This window comes from Lampris incognitus, chromosome 18 (assembly GCF_029633865.1).
Source record: "Lampris incognitus isolate fLamInc1 chromosome 18, fLamInc1.hap2, whole genome shotgun sequence".
Classification (NCBI taxonomy): Eukaryota; Metazoa; Chordata; class Actinopteri; order Lampriformes; family Lampridae; genus Lampris; species Lampris incognitus.
Genome location: NC_079228.1, coordinates 1,043,943 through 1,069,652, shown reverse-complemented (window position 1 = coordinate 1,069,652; position 25,710 = coordinate 1,043,943). Strand labels below are relative to the sequence as shown.

General features: G+C 44.8%; 1 protein-coding gene across 1 annotated transcript in view; it reads right to left on the bottom strand.

Moving 5' to 3' along the window:
• tpm3 (tropomyosin 3) overlaps positions 1–25,710 on the bottom strand; it is a 142,744-nt gene that overhangs the window by 92,020 nt on the left and 25,014 nt on the right. The window contains exon 3 of the mRNA XM_056298752.1: positions 14,267–14,400. Coding sequence (XP_056154727.1) covers positions 14,267–14,400 — 134 coding nt within the window. The remainder of the gene's footprint in view (positions 1–14,266; positions 14,401–25,710) is intronic.

The following is a 25,710-nucleotide window of genomic DNA, read 5'->3' as shown; positions in this document are numbered from 1 at the left end:
TGCTCAACTAGTGACGAGCAGAATAACAACACAGATACAGGAAAAATGTTTTAATGCATTGCAGTACAGGTCTGTTTCGTGCGTCGTGCACTCATCAGCTGCTAATGAGTGCAATCACATGATTTTGAATTTTGAATCACTCCTCCATTAGCGATCACGTGTTTTTTTTTCCTGTATTTGTGTTGATATATATATAAATCCATTAGCTGAACCGCTTGTCCTGTTCTCATGGTCGCGGGATTGCTGGAGCCTATTCCAGCAGTCATTGGGCGGCAGGCGGGGAGACAACCTGGACAGGCCGCCACGGCCATCACAGGGTCGAGACACACACACACACACACACACACACACACACACACACACACACACACACACACACACACACACACACACACAAATTCATACCTTGGGACAATTTAGTATGGCCAATTCACCTGACTTACATGTCTTTGGACTGTGGGAGGAAAAGGAAACCGGAGCCCCCGGTGGAAACCCACACAGACACGGGGAGAACATGCAAACTCCACACAGAGGACGACCCGGGATGACCCACCAAGTTTGGACTACCCGGGGTTCGAACCCAGGACCTTCTTGCTGTGCGGCGACTATATACACTCACCGGCCACTTTATTAGGCACACCTCTCCAACTGCTCGTTAACGCAAATTTCTAATCAGCCAATCACATGGCAGCAACTCAATGCATTTAGGCATGTAGACATGGTCAAGACGATCTGCTGCAGTTCAAACCGAGCATCAAAATGGGGAAGAAAGGTGATTTAAGTGACTTTGAACGTGGCATGGTTGTTGGTGCCAGACGGGCTGGTCTGAGTATTTCAGAAACTGCTGATCTACTGAGATTTTCACGCACAACCATCTCCAGGGTTTACAGAGAATGGTCCGAAAAAGAGAAAATATCCAGTGAGCGGCAGTTCTGTGGGCGAAAATGCCTTGTTGATGCCAGAGGTCAGAGGAGAAGCCCAGACTGGTTCGAGCTGATAGAAAGGCAACAGTAACTCAAATAACCACTCATTATAACCGAGGTATGCAGAAGAGCATCTCTGAACGCACAACACGTCGAACCTTGAGGCAGATGGGCTACAGCAGCAGAAGACCACACCGGGTGCCACTCCTGTCAGCTAAGAACAGGAAATTGAGGCTACAATTCGCACAGGCTCACCAAAATTGGACAATAGAAGATTGGAAAAACGTTGCCTGGTCTGATGAGTCTTGATTTCTGCTGCGACATTCGGATGGTAGGGTCAGAATTTGGCGTCAACAACATGAAAGAATGGATCCATCCTGCCTTGTATCAACGGTTCAGGCTGGTGGTGGTGGTGTAATGGTGTGGGGGATATTTTCTTGGTACACTTTGGGCCCCTTAGTACCAATTGAGCATCGTGTCAATGCCACAGCCTACCTGAGTAGTGTTGCTGACCATGTCCATCCCTTTATGACCACAGTGTTCCCATCTTCTGATGGCTACTTCCAGCAGGATAACGCACCATGTCATAAAGCTCGAATCATCTCAGACTGGTTTCTTGAACATGACAATGAGTTCACTGTACTCAAATGGCCTCCACAGTCACCAGATCTCAATCCAATAGAGCACCTTTGGGATGTGGTGGACCGGGAGATTCGCATCATGGATGTGGAGCCGACAAATCTGCAGCAACTGCGTGATGCTATCATGTCAATATGGACCAAACTCTCTGAGGAATGTTTCCAGTACCTAGTTGAATCTATGCCACGAAGGATTAAGGCAGTTCTGAAGGCAAAAGGGGGTCCAACCCGGTACTAGCAACGTGTACCTAATAAAGTGGCCAGTGAGTGTATATGTATATGTATAGCGTTTTTTTCCCGAAACCGTTAATGGGGTTGAGTGCTCGACTAGTGAGGAGCGGAATATTAACACGGACACAGGAAAAAGGGTGTTACTGCATAGCAGTACAGGCCTGTTTCTTGCGTCTCGCACCCATCAGCTGCTAATGTTTTTTTCACAAATAATCATACCGTTACATTGCCCAGCGTCACGTCCCTAATGTCGGTTGGACAGCGACCAGTCAGATGGGGAAACATTCAAATTATAACAACCAATGAGGTAGGTACTTATGATGCACAGCAACCAATGGAGGGGTAGAAAACATTACAACCAATGGGACTGGGGTTTGTTTTGAAAAGCATTTAGGGGCCAGGGTGTTGTGACTTCTCTCATGTACACTATTGTAGTGTTACTATTCGTGGGTTACTAACTTAATCACTGTTATATATACGTACACGGAGACGAGGATGCGGCACAAGTCTGATCTTTACTGACGGAGACATCACACACTACTAGGCTCGACCAGTGTATTACAGAACTCAGTAGTGGTGACAATCCAACACAATCGAGCACCGAGTGCTCGATCCAATACACCACATCCCTCTTTTCCAACTGAGATGTGGCCTACTCATCAGTTGCTTCAACAGTAGACCCTTTACCGAACCATTAACACTGTGGCATCACCATTGAACAAGTCTTTTCTACCCTGCATACTTCCATGATTAATAAAGCATGTTTTTTAAATGACAGATGACTCTCATTAAACAACATAAACCATTTCCTTTTCACATTCTGGTGGTTAGCATGTAAACATTTTGAACATTCAGCAATCTTGCAACATTTCGGGTTAAACACACCTTGTACTCTTTGTTTCACCTTCTTTTTTTCTTTTTTTTTCTTAATAAACACTTGAATGATCACACAAAAGAACCCTGAGGTTAGTCATTGTATCTGGCAGGGCGCCTAACTGCTCTGCCGCACTTTGTGTAGCATGTGGGTGTACTGCCTGTAGTCACCGGAGGAGGGTCGTGTGGTGGCAGGTCATGTGGGGGTGAGTCGACTGGCACAGGCGCTTGTGAGGGTGAGGGTTGTACCTCTTGGTCAAAATGTTCCTCACTGTCCGTGTCTCTGAATAGGCTCGGATGTATCTTCCTCAGATGTCGCCTGTTCCTTCTTTGCATCCTCCCAGCCGGTGTCTGCACAGTGTAGGACCGTGGTTCATCTCGCTGTCGGATGACAACGACAGGCTCCCAGCCGCGCCGCGTTTGCATGTGTACGGTGTCTCCTGGGGTCAACACTGGCAGGGGCTTTGCACGCTGGTCGTAACGTTGCTTTTGGCGGAACTGCAGGTTCCGGAACTTGCTGTGAATGTGCTGTGGGACTGATTGTGTCAGCACAGCACTGGAGCACGGAAGTGTGCTTCGTAGAACTCTCCCCATCAACATTTGTGCAGGTGATACGTCCAGTCCTGTCACCGGTGTGTTCCTCAGTGACAGCAGCACCAGATGTGGGTCAGTGCCGGTCTGCATTGCATTCTTCAGCGCATGTTTCACTGTCTTTATGGCTCTCTCAGCCATGCCATTTGAAGAGGGAAAACCTGGGCTGGAGTGTGTGAGCTTGAACTCCCATGAAGCTGCAAATGACTTCATCTCATAGCTGGCAAATGGGGCATGGTCACTCACTATCTCCCTAGGAATCCCGTGTCTGGCAAACACAGACTTCATCTTCTGGATTACTATTGTAATGTTACTATTCGTGGGTTACTAACTTAATCACTATTATATATAAGTACACGGAGACGAGGATGCGGCACAAGTCTGATCTTTACTGACGGAGACATCACACACTACTAGGCTCGACCAGTGTCTTACAGAACTCAGTAGTGGTGACAGTCCAACACAATCGAGCACCGAGTGCTCGATCCAATACACCACAAGGGCACTGTTGAAATGGCGTGCATTAAAAATATAACAAGGCAACATGTTAATTATATATTGGGGTGGTTTTGGGGCACAGTTGGGAAGACAGGTAGTTAAAAAAACATAATTAAAAAACCCATATGTTACGGCTCGCCCACCCCCCGCCGTGGCCCGCCCACCCCGCGTCGGCAGCCAATCAGCTCGTCAGGGCCGGGCTTAGCCGTCAGGGCTGGGCTTAAGTTTGCTGGTCTCCCAGCGCCAGTTGTCAGTTCGTGTCGTAACCTCCTCACAGTAGTGGTTACTCTTCCCTCCCGGTGCATTTCTCTCCGAGTTTATCTCAGCCCTTGGTTTACGGTTTTCTTTTCGAAGTTTCCCTGTGGAAGTATCCTGCCGTGTTCCCAGTTTGGATTACCCGTGAGTTTTTTTTCCCTTGGACTTCCCGTTTTCTTGTCGCTCATTGCCCTCCTTGTGTTTGACCGTTGTACGAGCAAGTAATAAAGTACGCCAGTTTCGGCTAACCCCATCTCTGCCTGGTGTCGTGCGCTTGGGGTCTTCCACAAACCCTATTATTTAAAATAGCATATTTAAAAATAGCATATTTAAAAAAATAGCATATGTAAAAAATATATTTAAAAAAATCCATATTTAAAATGGCATATTTAAAAAAAATCCATATTTAAAAATAGCATATTTAAAAATAGCGTATTTAAAAAAAGCATATGTAAAAAACCTGATAAATGTCATATGTGTATTATCTAATGGGGGGAGAATAATAAAGACGTTTTACTTATAGTTACAAAGGAGATATTTTTTTCGGTGTCTACAACTGGTGGCCAATTCGTTTCTATTATTCAAGGCGGACATGTCACGTCTGCAAATAATAAAATATTTGGTAACACTTTAGTATGGGGAACGTAGTCACCATTAATTAGGTGCTTATTAGCATGCACATTAGCAACATGTTGGCTCTTAATTGGTCATTATTACGTACTCATTAATGCCTTATTCTGCATGGCCTTATTATACAACCAGTAAGCCATTAACTATGAGTTTTCCCTCTATAACCTCAGAATTATTGCTTATAAGTAGTACCATCTCAATATGCTTTGCTTAGTATGGACTTTATAAGGTGGTAGTACCACAAGAAGAGTTATTCTCCTTTACTAACACTTAATGAATATGCTCTGTTCTTACATAACAAAACACAAAACTACAAGTGTTAATAGTGTTAAATTACTGTAAATTAAGTTTTTGTTACTTAGAATATGTTCCCCATACTAAAGTGACATCTTGATCATTACTAATTCACTAGTAATTAAGTTTTTTTATGTTCCCCATACTAAAGTGTTACCAAATATTTTTCTGCCAAGCACAGGTTACATCTTTTGCCCCTAACTGAATATGCACCACTCTTTGCAAGGCTTTTCCATGAGACGGAATAACTTGTTTACCAGTGACCAAAGTTGGCGGCTTAAGGCCGTTGCATTTTTCGTGTGCTCATTTCTGAAGCTACTCAGAAATCAGCCGACTGTAGTCCGCGGTGGTGTAGCGGTCTAAGCATCGGCTTTGTATTGACGCAGTTGCCCACTGGGGACCGGGGTTCGCGCCCCGGTCTCGTCAGATCCGACTATGGCCGGACTCGATGAAGCAGTGATAATTGGCCACGCTGTCTTCGGGAGGGGGGTGGAGTCGGCTTGTGTTCGTCACATGAATGCGTCTCTGTGTGTGTCGGAAAAAAACTGTGGTTCGGCCTGGATTCGCCTTGTCACGAAAGTGGGGAGGCGTCTCCTTCGAGACTGCCGGCCGGAGAGATCCAGTTGGCGACACATGCAGTACGAGGGTGGGTGTTTGAATTAAAACAGGGATCGATTGGCCACTAAATTGGGAGAAAAAGGGAACAATAAGAAATAAAAGAAATCAGCCGAGTAGCTTAATCCTACGTAAGTAGACACTTATGTGGGATTAACAGAGGGCCCTTTTAAAATTAGGTTTAACGCCCATATGAGTAGCTTCACAAATGAGCATGCGAAAAATGCAACGGCCTTAAGCCACCACATTTGGTCATTGGTAAACAAGAATATCAGTTAGCCGATGTGCAGGACTGATCAACACTTACCAGAAACGTTTAGTTGCAGTTATTGCTGCACACCAGATACTGAAAGCAAAGGATCACGTACTTTTGCCACTCACAGATATGTAATATTGGATAATTTTCCTCAATAAATAAATGACCAAGTGTAATATTTTTGTCTCAGTTGTTTAACTGGGTTCTCTTTATCTACTTTTAGGACTTGTGTGAGAATCTGATTATGTTTTGGGTCATATTTTTGGAGAAATATAGAAAATTCTAAAGGGTTCACAAACTTTCAAGCACCACTGTATACCTACTGACATAGATCTATTATATCTGATAGATCCCTTATACCTGACAACCTACAGCCCATACCTCATATCTGCTGATGTTCTATTGTATGCATGCCCAATCTACTGATTGTTGTTGTTTGTCCAGGCAGCCATTAATGATGACGATGACGAGGCCAGGATTAGGCTAAGGGGTTATGCTAATTAGGTTATGCTGAAATTCTTTGAGGTGCCAGAATTATGCTATTGAGGTCTTGGCTGTTCCCCTCCATATTGGGGTTTTAGTATAGATCTGATCCTGACCTGATTTGATCCAGTCTTTGTGGATTTACAGAAAAAGTCTGGCCAGGTTGTCTCCCCGCCAGCTGCCCAATGACTGCTGGGATAGGATTCAGCATCCCCGCGGCCCTGAGAGCAGGATAATTGGTTTGGATAATGGATAATAATGGATATGACAGGGTGCCGAGAGAGGAGGTGTGGTATTGTATGAGGAAGTGGGGAGTTGCAGAGTATATAGGAGTGCCTCTGAGCCGTTTTTTGTTTGCAATGGTGTTGGACAGGTTGATGGATGACATAAGGCAGGAGTCTCCATAGACTATGATGTTTGCGGATGACATTGTGATCTGTAGCGGCAGTAGGGTGCAGGTTAAGGAGAGCCCGGAGAGGTGGGGGTATGCACAGGAGAGAAGAGGAATGAAAGCCAGTAGGAGCAAGACGGAATACATATGCGTGAATGAGAGGGGGGGACAGTGGAATGGTGAGGATGCAAGGAGTGGAAGTGACAAAGGCATATGAGTTTAAATACTTGGGATCAACAGTCCAATGTAACGGGGAGTGCAGAAGAGAGTTGAAGAAGAGAGTGCAGGCAGGTTGATGTGGGTGGAGGAAGAGTGTCAGGAGTGCTTTGCGACTGAAGAGTACCAGCAAGAGTTGAAGGGAATGTTTACAAGATGGTTGTGAGATCAGCTATGTTATATGGTTTGGAGACAGTGATGAAAAGACAGGAGGCGGAGCTGAAGGTGGCAGGGTTGAAGATGCTAAGATTTTCATTGGGAGTGACGAAGAAGGACAGGGTTAGGTATGAGTATATTAGAGGGACAGCCACTGAGGATGCACAAGCCAGTGCCAGCCACTGAGGATGCACAAGCCAGTGCATAAGAATGCACTGGCTTGTGCCGGTCCCAAGCCCTGACAAATGGGGAGGGTTGCGTCAGGAAGGGCATCCGGCGTAAAATCTTTGCCAAATGCTAGTCCGCGGTGGCGTAGCGGTCTAAGCATCGGCTTGGTGTCGATGCAGTTGCCCACTGGGGACTGGGGTTCGCGCCCCGGTCTCGTCAGATCCGACTATGGCCGGACTCGATGAAGCAGCAATCATTGGCAACGCTGTCTTCGGGAGGGGGGCGGAGTCGGCTTGTGTTCGTCATGTGAATGCGTCTCTGTGTGTGTCGGAAAAACAGTGGTTCGGCTTGGATTCGCCTTGTCACGAAAGTGGGGAGGCGCTTTCCTTCGAGACTGCCGGCCGGAGAGATGCAGTTGGCGAACGCGTGCAATACGAGGGTGGGTGTTTGAATTAGAATAGGGATCAATTGGCCACTAAATTGGGAGAAAAAAGGGAAAAATCAGAAATAAATTTTAAAAAAAAGAAAAATCTTTGCCAAATCAAATATGCGGATCGGTCGAGGCCCGGGTTACCAATGACCGCCACAGGTACTGCAGAGTGCCGGTGGAAACTATGTTACTGTTGGGAGAAGGAGAGGGGGACGGCATGTCCAGAGGCAGCTAGAGAGGAGGTAGGGTAGGCGTGTGGAGGTGAGAGTCGGAACTTTGAATGTTGGCACTATTACTGGTAAAGGGAGAGAACTGGCTGACATGATGGAAAGAAGAAAGGTAGGCATACTGTGTGTGTAAGAGACTAGGTGGAAGGGGAGTAAGGCCAGGAGTATCGGAGGTGGGTTCAAACTCTTCTACCATGGTGTGAATGGGAGGAGAAATGGGGTAGGGGTAATTCTGAAGGAAGAGTATGTCAAGAGTGTGCTGGAGGTGAAGAGAGTGTCAGACAGAGTGATGAGTATGAAGCTGGAAATTGAAGGTGTATTGCTGAATGTTATCAGCGCATATGCCCAGCAAGTTGGGTGTGAGATGGACGAGAAAGAAGAATTCTGGAGTGAGTTGGACGACGTGGTAGAGAGGGTACCCAAGGATGAGAGTGGTGATTGGAGTGGACATGTTGGTGATGGGAAGGTATGGAGTCAAGGAGAGAAATATGAAAGGACAGATGGTGGTCGATTTTGTGAAAAGGATGGAAATGGCTGTGGTGAATACATATTTCAAGAAGAGGGAGGAACACAGGGTGACGTACAAGAGTGGAGGAAAGCCTACACAGGTGGACTATATCTTATGTAGAAGACGCGATCTAAAAGGGATTGGAGACTGCAAGGTGGTGACTGGGGAGAACATAGCTAGGCAGCATCGGATGGTGGTCTGTAGGATGACTTTGGAGACCAAGAAGAGGAAGCGAGTGAAGACACAGCCGAAGACCAAATGGTGGAAGTTGAAGAAGGAAGACTGTTGTGTGGAGTTCAGGCAGGAGGTAAGACAGGCACTGAGTGATAGTGAAGAGTTGCCAGTTGGCTGGGCAACCACTGCAGAAATAGTGAGGGAGACAGCTAGGAAGGTACTTGGCGTGTCATCAGGACAGAGGAAGGAAGACAAGGAGACTTAGTGGTGGAATGATGAAGTACAACAAAGTATACAGAGGAAGAGGTTGGCAAAGAAGAAGTGGGATAGTCAGAGAGATGAAGAAAGTAGACAGGAGTACAAGGAGATGCAGCGTAAAGTGAAGAGAGAGATGGCAAAGGCAAAGGAAAAGGCGTATGGTGAGTTGTATGACAGGTTAGACACTAAGGAAGGAGAAAAGGACTTGTACCGGTTGGCTAGACAGAGGGACCGAGCTGCGAAGGATGTGCAGCAAGTTAGGGTGATCAAGGATAGAGATGGAAATGTGCTGACACGCGAGGAGAGTGTGCTGAGAAGGTGGAAGGAGTACTTCGGGGGGCTGATGAATGAAGAAAATGAGAGAGAGAAGGTTGGATGAAGTAGGGATAGTGAATCAAGAAGTTCAGTGGATTAGCAAGGAGGAAGTGAGGGCAGCTATGACGAGGATGAAGCGTGGAAAGGCAGTTGGTCCTGATGACATATCTGTTACCTGTGGAGGTATGGAGATGTTTAGGAGAGATGGCAGTGGGGTTTTTAACTAGATTGTTTAACACAATCTTGGAAAGTGAGAGGATGCCTGAAGAGTGGAGAAGAAGCATACTGGTACCGATTTTCAAGAACAAGAGCGATGTGCAGAACCATAGCAACTACAGAGGTATAACGTTGATCAGCCACAGCATGAAGATTTGGGAAAGAGTAATAGAATAGAGGAGAGGTGACGATTAGCGAGCAGCAGTATGGTTTCATGCCATGAAAGAGCACCACCGATGCGATGTTTGCTTCGAGAATGTTGATTGAGTAGTATAGAGAAGGCCAGAAAGAGTTGCATTGTGTCTTTGTAGATTTAGAGAAAGCATACGACAGGGTGCCGAGAAAGGAGGTGTGGCATTGTATGAGGAAGTCGGAAGTTGCAGAGAAGTATATAGGAGTGATGCAGGATATGTATGAGGGAAGTGTGACAATGGTGAGATGTGCGGTTGGAATGACAGATGGGTTCAAGGTGGAGGTGGGATTACATCAAGGATCGGCTCTGAGCCCCTTCTTGTTTGCAATGGTGATGGACAGGTTGACGGACAAGATCAGGCAGGAGTAGAGCTGCATGGTGGTGCAGTGGTTAGCGCAGTAGCACAAAAGTAGGTCCTGGGTTCGAGCCCCGGGGTAGTCTAACCTTGGGGGTCATCCCGGGTCGTCGTCTGTGTAGAGTTTGCATGTTCTCCCCGTGTCTGCGTGGGTTTCCTCCAGGTGCTCCGGTTTCCTCCCACAGTCCAAAGACATGTAGGTCAGGTGAATCATTCATTCATCATCATCAGCCGCTTCGGTGGCAGCAAGCTAAGTAGAGCACTCCAGACGTCCCTCTCCCCAGCAACACCCTCCAGCTCCTCCTGGGGGATCCCAAGGCATTCCCAGGCCAGATTGGACATGTAGTCCCTCCAGCAAGTTCTGGGTCTACCCCGGGGTCTCCACCCAGTTGGCCGTGCCCGGAAAACCTCCAAAGGAAGACGCCCAGGAGGCATCCTAATCAGATGCCCAACCACCTCAACTGGCTCCTTTCGACGCGAAGGAGCAGCAGCTCTACTCCGAGCTCCCTCCAGATGTCCGAGCTCCTCACCCTGTCTGTAAGGCTGAGCCCAGACACCCTACGGAGGAAACTAATTTCAGCCCCTTGTGTCTGCGATCTCACCCTTTCGGTCATTACCCAAAGCTGATGACCATAGTTGAGGGTTGGAACGAAAATTGACTGGTAAATTGAAATCTTTGCCTTCCGGCTCAGCTCCCTCTTCACCACAACGGTCCAGCACAACGTCTGCATTTCTGCTGGTACTGCACCAATTCGCCTGTCAATCTCCCGGCTCCACCCTACCCTTACTCGTGAACAAGACCCTGAGATACTTGAACTCCTTCACTTGAGGCAACAACTCATCCCCAACGCAGAGGGAGCAATCCACCATTGTCCGGTCGAGAACAATGGCCTCAGACTTGGAGGTGCTGACTCTAATTTCACCCATTTCATATTCAGCTGCAAGCCACCCTAGTGCGCTCTGCAGGTGACGTTCTGATGAAGACAACAAACCAACATCATCTGCGAAGAGCAGAGATGCAATTCTGAGGTTCCCAAAACGGACACACTCCTCGCCCTGGCTGCGCCTTGAGATCCTGTCCATGCCGACACAGTCTTTGCCCGATCAACCACTCGCTCTCCATCGCTGCGGTAGTCCACTGCGAATCCAACATTTTCCCACACAGCTGATTTGAAAGTAGCGGGCAGGTTTTCTAGCTCCTGTGTCTCATTTCCAGTCGCCACCATAGTCCATGTGAAAGCGTTCGCTTAATGTTTTGGCGTGCCTTCTACTGTTCTTGTTCCTTAATGGCGGTTGACAAACAGTGTTTAAGTGCTTTATCGCCACCTTCTGGATTGGAGTGTGGATCAGAACGGCTATTTTTTTTACAGTTTATGAGCTATACTCTCGCCATTAGGCTATGTCAGTGTGACTGACTCTCAGACATATTCGTCGTATGGCTGCATGTACCGAATCTTGACGTCCGTACCGTAAATTCGCGGGACGAATACATATGCCATTACACCCCTAGTGGTGTGTGTGTGTGTGTCTCGGCGATGTGATGGCCTGGCAGCCTGTTCAGGGTGTCTCCCTGTTGCCGCCCAATGACTGCTGGGATAGGCTCCAGCATCCACGCAACCCTGAGAGCAGGATAAGCGGTTTGGATAATTGATGGATGAATGCAATGTGGCTATTGAAATTCAAGCCTAAATCCATGACTACACCAAGATTTCTGGATTGGTTTTGTGGTTTTTAACATTACTGATTGTAGCAGAATGCTGACTTTTAATATTGCTTCCTTGGCTCCAAAGATAATTCAGTTTTATCTTTGTTCAACTAAAGAAAATTCTGAGACATCAAATCGTTGATTTGTTTAATGCACTTAGGCAGTGCTTATATGGGATTATAGTCCCCTGGTGATATGATTATGTAAGTATGTGTCATATGCATTATTATGGTAACAGCTTTTATTGTTTTCCATAATCTCAACTAGTGGGAGCATATAGATGTTAAACAGAAGAGGCCCCGAACAGCACATTGGAGAACTTCATAGGTCGTTTTTGTCCAAGCAGATTTGTAATTACCTATAGACACAAAGCAGTCCCTGTCCTTTAAGTAGGATTCAAACCAGTTTAGTGCTGTGCCAGAAAGTCCCACCCAGTTCTCCAGTTGGTCTGGAGAAAATGTGTTATGACTGATTGTCAAATGCAGTACTGAGATCCAATAATACCAGGACTGAGATTTTGCCACTGTCTATGTTTAAGTGCATGCCATTAAAGACTTTAACAAGAACAGTGGTGTGGTTGAAATCCTGACTGGAAGACATCAAAACAGTTGTTTAGTGCCAAGAATTTATTCAACTGCTAGAAAAATTACAAAAATAAATATAGGTACACTTCAAATGTGAGAGACGGAATCTAAAACAAAAATCCAGAAAATCACATTGTATGATTTTTAGATAATTAATTTGCATTTTATTGCATGAAATAAGTATTTGATCACCTACCAACCAGTAAGAATTCCGGCTCTCACAGGCCTGTTAGTTTTTCTTTAAGAAGCCCTCCTGTTCTCCACTCATTACCTGTATTAACTGCACCTGTTTGAACTCGTTACCTGTATAAAAGACACCTGTCCACACACTCAATCAATCAGACTCCAACCTCTTCACAATGGCCAAGACCAGAGAGCTGTCTAAGGACATCAGGGACAAAATTGTATCCTGCACAAGGCTGGGATGGGCTACAGGACAATAGGCAAGCAGCTTGGTGAGAAGGCAACAACTGTTGGTGCAATTATTAGAAAATGGAAGAAGTTCAAGATGACGGTCAATCTCCCTCGGTCTGGGGCTCCATGCAAGATCTCACCTCGTGGGGCATCAATAATCATGAGAAAGGTGAGGGATCAGCCCAGAACTACACAGCAGGACCTTGTCAATGACCTGAAGAGAGCTGGGACCACAGTCTCAAAGAAAACCATTAGTAACACATGGCGCTGTCATGGATTAAAATCCTGCAGCGTATGCAAGGTCCCCCTGCTCAAGCCAGCGCACGTCCAGGCCCGTCTGAAGTTTGCCAATGACCATCTGGATGATCCAGAGGAGGAATGGAAGAAGGTCATGTGGTCTGATGAGACCAAAATAGAGCTTTTTGGTATAAACTCCACTCGCCATGTTTGGAGGAAAAAGAAGGATGAGTACAATCCCAAGAACACCATCCCAACTGTGAAGCATGGAGGTGGAAACATCATTCTTTGGGGATGTTTTTCTGCAAAGGTGACAGGACGACTGCACCGTATTGAGGGGAGGATGGATGGAGCCATGTATCGCGAGATCTTGGCCAACAACCTCCTTCCCTCAGTAAGAGCATTGAAGATGGGTCATGGCTGGGTCTTCCAGCATGACAACGACCCGAAACACACAGCCAGGGCAACTAAGGAGTAGCTCGGTAAGAAGCATCTCAAGGTCCTGGAGTGGCCTAACCAGTCTCCAGACCTGAACCCAATAGAAAATCTTTGGACGGAGATGAAAGTCCGTGTTGCCCAGCATCACCCCCAAAATCTGAAGGATCTGGAGAAGATCTGTATGGAGGAGTGGGCCAAAATCCCTGCTGCAGTGTGTGCAAACCTGGTCAAGAACTACAGGAAACGTCTGATCTCTGTAATCGCAAACAAAGCTTTCTTTACCAAATATTAAGTTCTGTTTTTCTGATGTATCAAATACTTATGTCATGCAATAAAAAGCAAATTAATTACTTAAAAATCATACAATGTGATTTTCTGGATTTTTATTATAGATTCCGTCTCTCACAGTTGAAGTGTACCTATGATAAAAATTACAGACTTCTACATGCTTTGTAAGTGGGAAAACCTGCAAAATCGGCAGTGTATCAAATACTTGTTCTCCCCACTGTATGCATATCATTTAACCAGCTGCTTACTAGCTATCTTCTAAAAACAAGCCCTAGCTTGTATGAATACGGGTCAGAGGAATATGCAGGAGGCAGTACATTGAACAAGGGTGCATTGCTAGTATACTATTGCCTACTTTTTTTTCCTATTTTGTAATCTCAGTTTTATGTAATATGGGTCAGTAACGTTTAACCTGCTAGGCCACAGTGAATTTAAACAGTAACACTATGAGGCAGATAGGCCTAACATGTCTGAACATCACTTTGTCAGAGAGGTACCTTTAATAGCATATTGGTTCTGGTATAAAACAAGTGTTGGTGAAACAAGTCTATCACTTTTCTAACAGAAATTAATATTTATAAATGATTTGTGTTTCATAGAGATGAAACAGTGACATCACTGACAAGCAATTTATGGACAAGATCACATTTATAATTCCAGTAATAGTACAATGCTTGAGAAACACTGAATCATAACATAAACTAACCTCTCGCTCTCATCTGCAGCCTTCTCGGCCTCCTCCAGCTTCTGTAGGGCTGTTGCTAGTCTCTCCTGGGCTCTGTCCAGCTCTTCTTCAACCAGCTGAATGCGTCTGTTCAGAGAAGCCACTTCGGCCTCAGCCTGGACAACAGATAAAATCAGTAACAAAATCAAAACATGTATGCCATGTATATCATGTATTTAACGCCATGAGAGAAGTCATAGCTTCAATTTAAGACTTATCCTGGTCTGTACCCAAGCACATCTCCATTTGAATGCTGGACCATTAAGTAAAATATCATAATAACTCTGGGCTGTTACAACTGCTGTGAAGTGAACCAGAATGACTGGTCACAGATGCAATTTTAAGAAGATGGACACCAATGTATATAGGAGATTAGCAAGGGTTGGTGTGGGGGAGCAACATTGACATTGCTTTTCAACATTAGGGTTTATAACTTAAAAGTCATTACCTGATCAGCCTTAATAGATTAAAAAACTGGTAAAAGACCAGTAAATAACTTTTAGACCATAAATTAGGTTAGTAAATATGGAGAGAAAAATTAAGACTACCTAATCTGGATTATTGTTATATAATTAAAAGTCTGGTGCTGGCTTCACTAATCCAAAGCAAGAGTTTATTTGGTATAACAGTGTCAAAATGTTTCATATGCATCAATGACCACAACTTTGATGTCCTACAGTTCGACAGCATTTGGTCTCAGTTCACTAACTGCAGCTTCAAATTTTTTGTGCACAGGCACTCTAAGTCATTGGACATGCATTTTTGTAATCATATATATATATATATATATATATAATTTTAATTTCTGTTCAACAAAAAGTAAGATCAGAACGACAAACAAAAATAAGAGCATGTAACACAATAGAACTTGCCTAGAGTTTAAAAAAATGGGACATAATGCTAGATTACAAAAAAAAACAAAATCATCATCATCATCGGCGGTCACACAGAGTCGAGTATGACTGTCCTTCTTCTAGGTCCTTGTGGGTCTTCAGGTGAGTGTACAGGCTGATCCTGGAGCTGCATATTTTGGGAAAATGTGGGCAAGGGTGTGAAGAAGTGGTTGAGGATGTGTTTTGGGTCTTTCTGGTAACTCGCTCCTTTCTGAGTCTGCTTGTTTTCAGCAGCACAGTGGAGGTCATGGTTATAGCGACCAACACCCTCACGGACAGCCAGCCTCCAGGCTTCCCTGTTTTTTGCTACTTCTTCCCAGGTGTTAAGGTCGATGCCAAACCTTTTGACATGGTCCTTGATGTTATCTTTGTATCACTTCTTTTGTCTTCCTGGGGCATGGTGTCGTGTCACGAGCTGAGAGTAAAGGACTTGTTTTGGGAGAAGAGGGTCAGACATGCAGAGGACATGGCCAGTCCATCTCAGCTGATGTTGTGCGATGGTGGCAGTTATAGTAGGCATGTTGGCCTCCTCAAGGATGCTGAAGTTAGTGCGCTTATCCCCCCAGCTGATCTTAAGGGTCTTCGTGAGGCATTGGTGTTGGTATGCCTCGAGTGCCTTTAGGTGCCTGCTATATGTGGTCCAGGTTTCTGACCCATACAGGTCAGAAACCTGGACCCATACAACCATATGTTATAAGGTTTGGAGACAGTGGCACTGACGAAAAGACAGGAGGCGGAGCTGGAGGTGGCAGACTTGAAGATGCTAAGATTTTCACTGGGAGTAATGAAGGACAGGATTAGGAACAATTATATTAGAGGGACCGCTCAGGTTGGACAGTTTGGAGACAAAGCAAGAGAGGCAAGATTTAGATGGCTTGGACATGTGTGGAGGAGAGATGCTGGGTATATTGGGAGAAGGATACTGAATATGGAGCTGCCAGGAAAGAGGAAAAGAGGAAGGCCAAAGAGGAGGTTTATGGATGTGGTGAGGGAAGACATGCAGGTGGCTGGTGTGACAGAGGAAGACGCAGAAGACAGGAAGAAATGGAAATGGATGATCCATTGTGGCAACCCCTAACGGGAGCAGCCGAAAGTAGTAGTAGTAGTTTCTGACCCATACAGTAGGGTGGGCAGCACTACTGCTTTGTACACCAGAATTTTTGTTCTGGCCTGAACGTCGCAGTTTTCAAAAACCCTTTTGCTCAATCTTGAGTATGCCCGGCTGGCACAAGTGAAACAATGGTGTATTTCAGTGTCAATATTGGCTTTGGAGGGGAGAAGGCTGCCAAGATATGGGAACTGTTCCACATTTTCAAATCTGGTGTGCTCTACAGAGATGGATGGGAGCAGAGCAGGCATATCAGAATCAGAATCGTGTTGATTGTCCATGTAGGTTTGCACTACATGGAATAAACTCCGGTTTTGTGGCTCTCAGAGTACATCTGTAGCCATCTTACAGTGTTGTGATTGCAACTGTTCCCCAATCCTCTGTGAATAGTACACATTGCCATTGTAACTCTATTTAACGGTCATGGCATATGAAACCGATCATTGTTTTTGGTCATTATGCCAATGTGCCAATAAGGGTGGGGATTCCTGCAATCAGTTGAGACTGAAGATTTCACTTAAATGAGTGATGAAACATTTCTCCCAATAAACGTTGTGCCCAGATGAACTGATTCAACTTACTGTGATAGCTATATGAACCTTTTCAGTCAGCTTTCAGGGTCTGTCACTCCACTGAAACTGCTCTCACCAGAGTGGCAAATGATCCTCTACTTAGTATGGACTCTGATTCCACCTCTGTACTTCTACAACTGGATGTCAGTGCAGCCTTTGATGCTATTGACCACTGTATACTATTAGACAGAATTAATTGTAATTTTGGTGTCCCTGGCCTAACTCTCTTAACTTAAGTCCTTATCTGTTACTTATCTGGATGAACACAGTTTGTCTGCTATAATAATATTTACATCAAATTTCTTTGATGTTAAATATGGTGTACCCCAGGCTCAGTTCTCTGTGAATAGTACACATGACCATTGTAATTCTAGTTAATGATCGCGTCCATATTTGCAAACCAATCGTTGGTATCAGTCACTATTCAACTGTATTGTTTATAAGGGTGGGGATACCTGCAGTCAGGTGAGACTGAAGAGGTCACTTTTAGATGATGATGAAATGTTTCTGTCAATAAACGTTGTGTCCAGATGAACTTATTCACCTTTCTTTGATTTTCATACCTGATTTATTGAGCATTGTTATGGCCCTAGTGCCGCTTGTCTGTAATTTTCCCTCTCCGGGTAATGCCCCGCCTCCTGTGGAAATGCTGATTGAGTCCAGGTGACCCCAATTCCTCATCAGCTGGGTAAATACCTTGGAGAGAGACACCCCGCAGTGCTAGTGGGCCATTGTTGGCAGCCAGAGTGAGAGAGAGACAGCCAGTGGGCCATTGTTGTCAACCAGAGAGCGAGCTTTTGTGTCAGTACTCTATACTCCTTGAGAAGGAGGGTGAAACCTGTGTTAGGGGTTTTGTTTCTTTCTTTTTGGTCTGATCCGAGTTTGTTTTGTTATCTAAGCCTGGTTAGTTAAGAGCCAGCGTTTTTAGTCGCCTTTTTTATTGTATATATTGACTTAGGGTTAATGTTTGTTAATAAATCTTTGTTTTTACAACTGGTTCCGTTCTGTTGAGTCCTTTAATTCCAAACGTAAATCTCATCTTTTTACCTTAGCCTACAATTAGTTGTCTTTAAATTGAGTACTTCACGACCTGTACTGCATGGCGAGTCGGTTTCTGTCTCAATGAATTTACCAAGCACTGTTCTACCAACGAGATTATAGAATACTAGAAGAACCCCGCTACTATGTAGCGGTTTGGTTATCCAACCGTCTAAATCTCCCTCCTCTTCATCCTGCCAGCTAACCGCCTTCCCCCTGCCCCTAACCCCCCCCCCACTACTCCAACTCCCTCCCCCCAAATGCTCAGAATCTTCTGAAATGCCGAGAAAAGTGGTTTTAGCCATTTTTAGAAAATGCATATTTTGCATAATTATGCATAATTATTATTATTTTAATTTTCTGCTATTTTTCTGGTCCTCTCTGGAACAATACCTACCACCTCCAAAAAAATTTAGGATCATAAGTGCATTTTTGCAAAAATGCATTTATTTTGCATAATGCCAAAACATTTCAGTCCGAATTTTTTTTTTATATAGGTGAAAAAATCAAAGATGCTCAGAATCATCTGAAATGCCGAGAAAGGTGGTTTTTAGCCATTTTTAGAAAAATTCATATTTTGCATATTTATGCATAACTATACATAATTTGAATTTTCTGGGATTTTTCCCTTACCCTCTGAGACAATACCTACCACCTCCAAAAAGAATTAGGATCATACATGCTTTAGTTTTCGGTCCCGCTATCTACACTAACTAACTAACACACACACACACACACACTAACACCGCACACACACACATTACGAAAATATGGGAGTTGATATTATAGCGTGCAGATTATAGAGTATAGATTATAGACTATAAACTACTGAGCATTGCAACTGTTCTCTCTTCTCTCGCATCTTCTTTCGCTCTCTGAATGATTACCGCTCAGCTGTCTTCTCCCTTGCATGTGAATGGTGTGATGTGAGCCTTCCCCATGTGCGCATGTACTCTGTCCTCCTCCCAAGTCTCTACGGTGATGGTGGTCACCACCTGGACCCTTCTTGGCATCCTCCTCATCATTTTCTTTCATCGTCGTTGGCGTCTCTCGTGTCCGAGGATCCACTCCAAGAGATTAAGGTGCGTGCTTAAAACGAAGATGGCTTGACAGTCCAAGGTGAGAATAGAAGAGGCTGGAACAGTGTGGACAGGGGATAGTAGGGGGTGGACCTATTCCTGCGGCTCTCTGTTCTTGGCGGCGCTTTTCTTCCTCATGCGTTCGTTTGTCAGTTTCGGCCTTGATGGAACCAGCCAGGCATACAGCTCTCCAGTGTTTTCGATTTTCCGCTACTTTTTCCCAGTTCTTAGGGTCGATGTTGAAGGTGATCAGCGTTCCCTTGATACAGTCCTTGTAGCGTTTTTTGAGAGCGCCTCTTTTTCTTTGACCTACAGTCAGTTCGGAGTATAAAATTTGTTTCGGGAGTCTGTCGTTTGGTATCTTCTGGATGTGGCCAAGCCACCGCAGCTGGTGATGTTCAATTGTCGTCTCGATGGAAAGGAGATCGGCTCTTTCGAGAACTTGATTGTTGGTGACCCGTTCTTGCCAGGACATTCCCAGAGCGAAATACACTTTCTTTATATACCTGAAAAATCCATGTAATCGTTCAGATGCTAGTACAGTAGTTATTCTTTAATTATTTATTTATTATTATTACTCTTTAATTTGTTTTATTTATTTTTTCTGTATTTTTTAATTATCTATTTTTTTTCTTTTGTTTCCTTTTTCATGTTTATATTTAACCTACTCTAATGTGGTTTAATTCTGTTGTGAGAAGGGGCCTGTGGGGCAGTGTAGGAGTAGATAGAGGGGGCAGGATGTGGGTAAATGGGATTTGGGGATGTTAAAATATATAGTCTTTCAACTGTAATTGTTCAGTTCGATTTGTTTTCCTTGAAAAAAATAATTTAAGTCCATGTAATTTTGTTATCCTGTTTCAATCTTATATCCTTTTCTCTTTCCAGTGTGTGACTAATGTCTTTTCCAGTCTCTTCTCCCCGTGTGTGAATGGTGTGACGTGAGTCTCCCCTGTGTGCATGTGCAGTCTGTCCTCCTGTCTCGTCTACATGGTGATGCAGGTCATGTGGCTCAGGTCCTGGGCTGTTCCGCTTGGCATCTGGATACCGTTTGGTGTCCTCCTCATCACATTCTTCATATATTTTATAATTTATTCTGCACACAGAGCAGTTACACATTGTCCATGTGGGAGAGATCCTCCTCTGGTGCTGTTTTATTCTGCACACAGAGTAGTTACACGTTGTCCGTCTGGAGAGGTCCTCCCGCTGAGGTTTCTTCCTAGTTTTTCCTCTCTGTTAAAGGGTTTTTTATTTATGCTTTCATGTTCCTCTGTGCATGTCTCAGGGAGTATTGGCCTAGCTTACTAGTAGCTTACTAGAATCTTACTAGCAGTTTACTAGTAGCTTACTAGAATCTTACTAGAATCTTACTAGTAGCTTATTAGAATCTTACTAGACTCTTGCTAGTAGCTTACTAGAATCTTACTAGTAGCTTACTAGAATCTTACTACACTATCACTAGTAGCTTACTAGAATCTTACTAGTAGCTTACTAGAATCTTACTAGAACCTTACTAGTAGCTTACTAGAATCTTACTAGTAGCTTACTAGACTCTTGCTAGTAGCTTACTAGAATCTTACTAGTAGCTTACTAGAATCTTACTAGACTATCACTAGTAGCTTACTAGAATCTTACTAGTAGCTTACTAGAATCTTACTAGAACCTTACTAGTAGCTTACTAGAATCTTACTAGTAGCTTACTATAATCTTACTAGCAGCTTACTAGAATCTTACTAGTAGCTTTCTCGAATCTTATTAGTAGCTTACTAGTAGGCCACATTTAGCTACTGAGCTCTGCGCTCTGTAGGCTATGTGATGGGTAAGCTTTGACGTGCTAATATATTTGCTGTTATTTTTGAGTCAATCATGATATAAAACCAAACAGATTCATGTGGAATTACTTTATTCCTGTTTTGCAAGGTGAATTGAAGATGTGAGCTTTAGGTGAGATAATGGTAACAGTGAGTGAGACTAACCGGTCTGATCCAGTTGTTCTGTTGTTTCAGCTCACAGGTGACTCTGGACTCAACATTAATGGCGTGACATGAAATCTAGTGTTTTGTTTGTGTTTTTTTTGTGGGTCATTGAAACTTGATATTAATGTTCATGGTTTTGGAATGAGATGTTCAATAATTACATATGGATGTGATGTTGGGGTGTGTGAGAACACACCATTTGTCCCATCATCCATCTCAGTTGTTACCAGGTGTTGGCGTTCCCTGCCACAGTGGTGCAGCCTGGACTCAGGCACTGCTGATCAACTGCAAGGCAGGATTTAAGCAGTAGCTTTGGACTGTAGCTTTGGGCTGTAGGACGTCGGGGTGTAGATGTGTGTATGTGATGTTAATTTCAGTTCAATTGTTGTGAGTTTGGTTTTCTTAATTTAAAGCTCAATTGTTATGAGTTGAGTGTTGTTCAGTTGACTTAACTGTTAATTTGTTTCTTTGCTTTGTATATATTCTTGTTTCACATGTAGCGACACCCTGTAAGTAAATAATTTTTATAAAAACTGTTTTGAGTCGGCCTCCTACATTTTAGCCACTCAGGCCAGGCTCCCCACAGGGTGTATCTCATGGTTGATGAATCAGTTATTGTTCATAGTATGCAGATTGCAGTTGCCAAAATGGATGGACTATGCATATGCTTTGTGCACCATGATAAAAGCAACAGTGACCATAAAGTCCACCATTTTGGATGTATCAACTGGTATAATCAGTTACATGATGGAGAAGCATCAATTATATACCACCGGCATTTTGACAGATTTCACAACATAGATCAAAATCTGGGTAGGGATTCAATCGGCTTGGCCATGCAAAATGGATGCAAGTTTCATAAATTGCTTCATTCACAAACCACATTTATCTCGCAATTGACGCAGTCTCTCACGCAATGCCTACAATTATGAGTCCCTACATGTGGTGACGACAAGTCGTATGTATTATAGTGAGCACAAACAGTAAAGCAATTGTGGCAATTTACAGTGACATTTGGCAAATTTTGCTCTGCACTCACTTTTGCAAATTTTACTTTGGAATAGACTTATCAAATGTGGGATGGAAGTACAGAGGGAGCTGAGGGGCCGTTGTGTCAACTTAGCTGCCATTTATTTGTTCATATATGGTCCAGCAACCCCTAAGCGATGCGGGGCTTTCGCTCTCGTTTTGTTTGGGAAAGTGGGACTGGGACTTGCTATGCATCATAATGTACCTTCCAAGGTGGTGGCATTGCTTTCACTAGCTGGAATGTGCGTGGGTTGGGACATGTGCTCAGACGAACTGAAGTGTTGTTTAATTTAAAATCGCGGTCCGCTGACGTCTTATAATTACAAAAACGCATATTAGACTGACAAAAGAAAAGTTGCTTAACCATCCTGTTGTCTTACGGGTCCCCTCTGCGTTCTTTCCCCCCTGCTTTTTATTTTGTATACAGACAGCTGCAGGTTGTTACGGGATGTGCAGGAGGACCCAGACGACCACACGGGAGGCGGAGGACTCTTAATAACGTTTAATGAAAATTAACAAAGGGAAAAAATAATAGGGGAGAGGGAAATGCGGGATGTGTATGGTGCTCAGGTAGTTTTGTTAGTGGGCTGTGTGAATACTGTATGTGTAGTGACAGGCGGTAATGTGTCTTAGCTATGTGTTAGTGTAAATGTGTGTGTAAAATGTGAATGGGGCGTTGGGTGTTGTGTAAAGGCCCAAACATACTCGGGCGGAACGTACGCGCAGCGCACTCAGCCGGACTAAAAGTGGACGTCCGCAAGCCATGTGCGCGCAAAGCTCAGATTTTACGACCGCGATGAGTCCGCGCCGCTGACACTGGTGCGCGGCGCGGACTCATCGCGTTTTACTATTGCAGAATGACTCGCATGGAGGCAGCGTTAGCGTCTAGGCTTAACATTTAATGATCATTGCAGGGGAACTCAGGTACAGTGTACAGGCATGTAACTGTGTGTAATAATGCCGCCACTAGGCTGCATGACCATGTGACTACTCTGTAAGTACGGAATGCAGGTCAGTACAAACATAACGCCACAAGGTTATTTACATCCTCCTTCTTTAGTTCAGAGCTGTAATTCTTCTTCTTCTTCTTTCGGCTTGTTCCCTGTTTCCCAGGGGTCGCCACAGCGGAATCGACAGTTTCCATCGGTACCCTGTGAGGGCACAACACCGATGGCGGTCTTGTCAATCCGCATAATGATCTGGCAAAATTTTACGTCGGATGCCCTTCCTGACACAACCACTAACCCTATGGACGAGTTCAGAGCTGTAATTATGTTTCCAAAATGTTCACTGTATTTCAAAGTAGCTTATATTTAGTAAAGCAGTACTGGCTATCTTGTGCTGGTTTTACACGAACTATGCCTGACATGTAACTCTGCGAAGGAAGCAAATCTATGTTACTGTAACATTAAACATTTCAACAACAAGAGAAGTATACTTATGACGGTAGGTAGAATTTACCATTTAACATTTCAACCAACAAGGCAAGTCCGTTCTTGTGTCCATGCACTCTTCATTCAGTGTATTTTGGGTTGGGCTTTGAAATCCTCCCAGATCCTGTGATATAGGGGGATTGAGATTGTCCAGGTGGTTCCACGACTGGTAGTGGCTCTTCAGTGGTCGCTTGAGTGCCATGGTCTGGCTCTCTAGTGAGGACTGATAGAATGCGTTCCACTTGAGTGCCATCGTTATCTTGCTCTGTGGTAAGTACCGATGGAATGTGTTCATTTTGGTCGAGGATATGTTGAGTTTTGGATACTGGCAGAATGTGCCGTCGGTTTCTCCTGTATTCCTTTCCTTCCGACTCAACGATGTAAGATCTAAGTTTGTTGCACTTCCTTTTAATCACTCCGATCTTGTCATGTCCCTTTGTAGTCTGAAGACGGACCATTTGGGACAGTTCCAGTGCAGGCAGTGGTCTGTTTGACTTGTCATAGTGCGCTTTTTGCATTCCCCATTTCTTTGACAGCTGAGCCCGGACCGTTACAGTGTGCTCTGACGACGGCGCCAACAGCTGCTGGTTGGCAGGTAAGGTGGTGCGTGTTCTCCTAGATAGGAGACGCTGAGCGGGAGAGCCCAGGGTTGTATCTCGTGGCACGTTCCGAATGTTCAGCAGATTCAGAAGTAGATCTGTCCCATCTCTCTTTGAAGTTTCAAGCAGCCTCTTTGTGCTTCGAACTGCCCGTTCTGCCAGGCCGTTTGTTTGTGGGTATTCAGGACTGCTGGTGGCGTGGTGGAAACCCCAGGTTGTGGCAAACTCACGAAAAGTCTGACTGGAGAACTGGGTGCCATTGTCTTAAAAGACAGTGTCAGGGACGCCATGGACTGAGAAGTGCCGCTTTAGCTTGTTGATCACACTTTGTGAAAATAGGCTTTAAGTGGATCAATTTCAAACCACCCTGAGTACGAGTCGACCAAGACCAGGTAGTGGTGACTGTTCCACTCGAAGATGTCGGTGGCGACGGTGGACCAGGGCAGTTCTGGGATTGGAGTGGGTTGCAGTGGCTCTTTCTGTTGATGTCCTTTTAGACTGTTGCACACACTGCAGGCTTGGACCATGTTCTCAACATCCTTTGCCATGGATGGCCAGAATGCAACATCACGTGCTCTGCGTTTCGTTGCTTCGGCCCCAGGATGTTCTTTGTGTAGAATGGTCAGGTACTCAGACTGTAGTGTTTGGGGAATGACCACTCTTGTTCCTTTCATTACAATGTCGTTCTCGATGGTGAGCTCATCCCGGAATGTAAAGAATGGTCTTGCAGCGGCTGCAGTACTGCTTGCTCGGTCGGGCCATCCTTGCTTTATAGTGCGGCAGAGAGCTTGCATTGAAGAGTCTGCAGCTGTGTGTTCGCGCAGCTCCTTCAGACAATTTGATGAGGTGGGCTGGACTGCCATCACTTCGAAGTCGTTCTGTTCAGTTTGATGCTGTGATGTGCTCTTCCTTGGTGCACGAGACAGCGTGTCGGCCAAGTACATGAACTTCCCTTTCTTGTAGACAAGCGTCAAGTTTAACTTGTGCAGCTTCAGCATCATGCGTTGCAGATGCGCTGGTGCGGTGTGGATTGGTTTGTTCAGGATTGTGATGAGGGGCTGATGGTCGGTTTCGACTGTGATTGGCTTGCCGTAGACATAGTCGTAGAACTTGAAACATGCAAACACCACCGCCAGCAGCTCCTTTTCTATCTGTGCATATCTTGTCTCAGTCTCCGTCAAGGTTCGCGAGGCATATGCTATGGATTCTCCTCCCTGTAGGCAAGCTGCACCAAGGCCATACTGTGATGCATCACAGGTGAGTGTGACAGGATTTCTCACGTCGTAGTATTTCAGCACCGGAGGGCTTGATATGTGGGCCTTCAGTCTGTTGAATGCATCTTCGTGTTCCTTTTCCCAACACCAGGCTACTTCACGTTGCAGCAGCTGGCGGAGTGGTGCAGACAGTTCGCTGGAGTTAGGGATTAACTTTCCAAAGTATGTTGTCATTCCTAAGAATCTCTGAAGAGCAGCCTTGTCTTCAGGTGGGGGTATCTCAGCAATTGCTTTTATCTTCGAGGGGTTAGCTTTGAGTCCCTGGTCTGTGAAGACGTGTCCCACGTAGCTCACCTGTTTGAGTCTGAACCTGCATTTCACCGGATTCAGTCTGAGCTTCACTTTCCGAGCCCTGTCCAGGACCTTTTTGAGGTTGGCATCATGTTCCTCTACTCCGTTGCCGCCCACGATGATGTCATCAACGATGA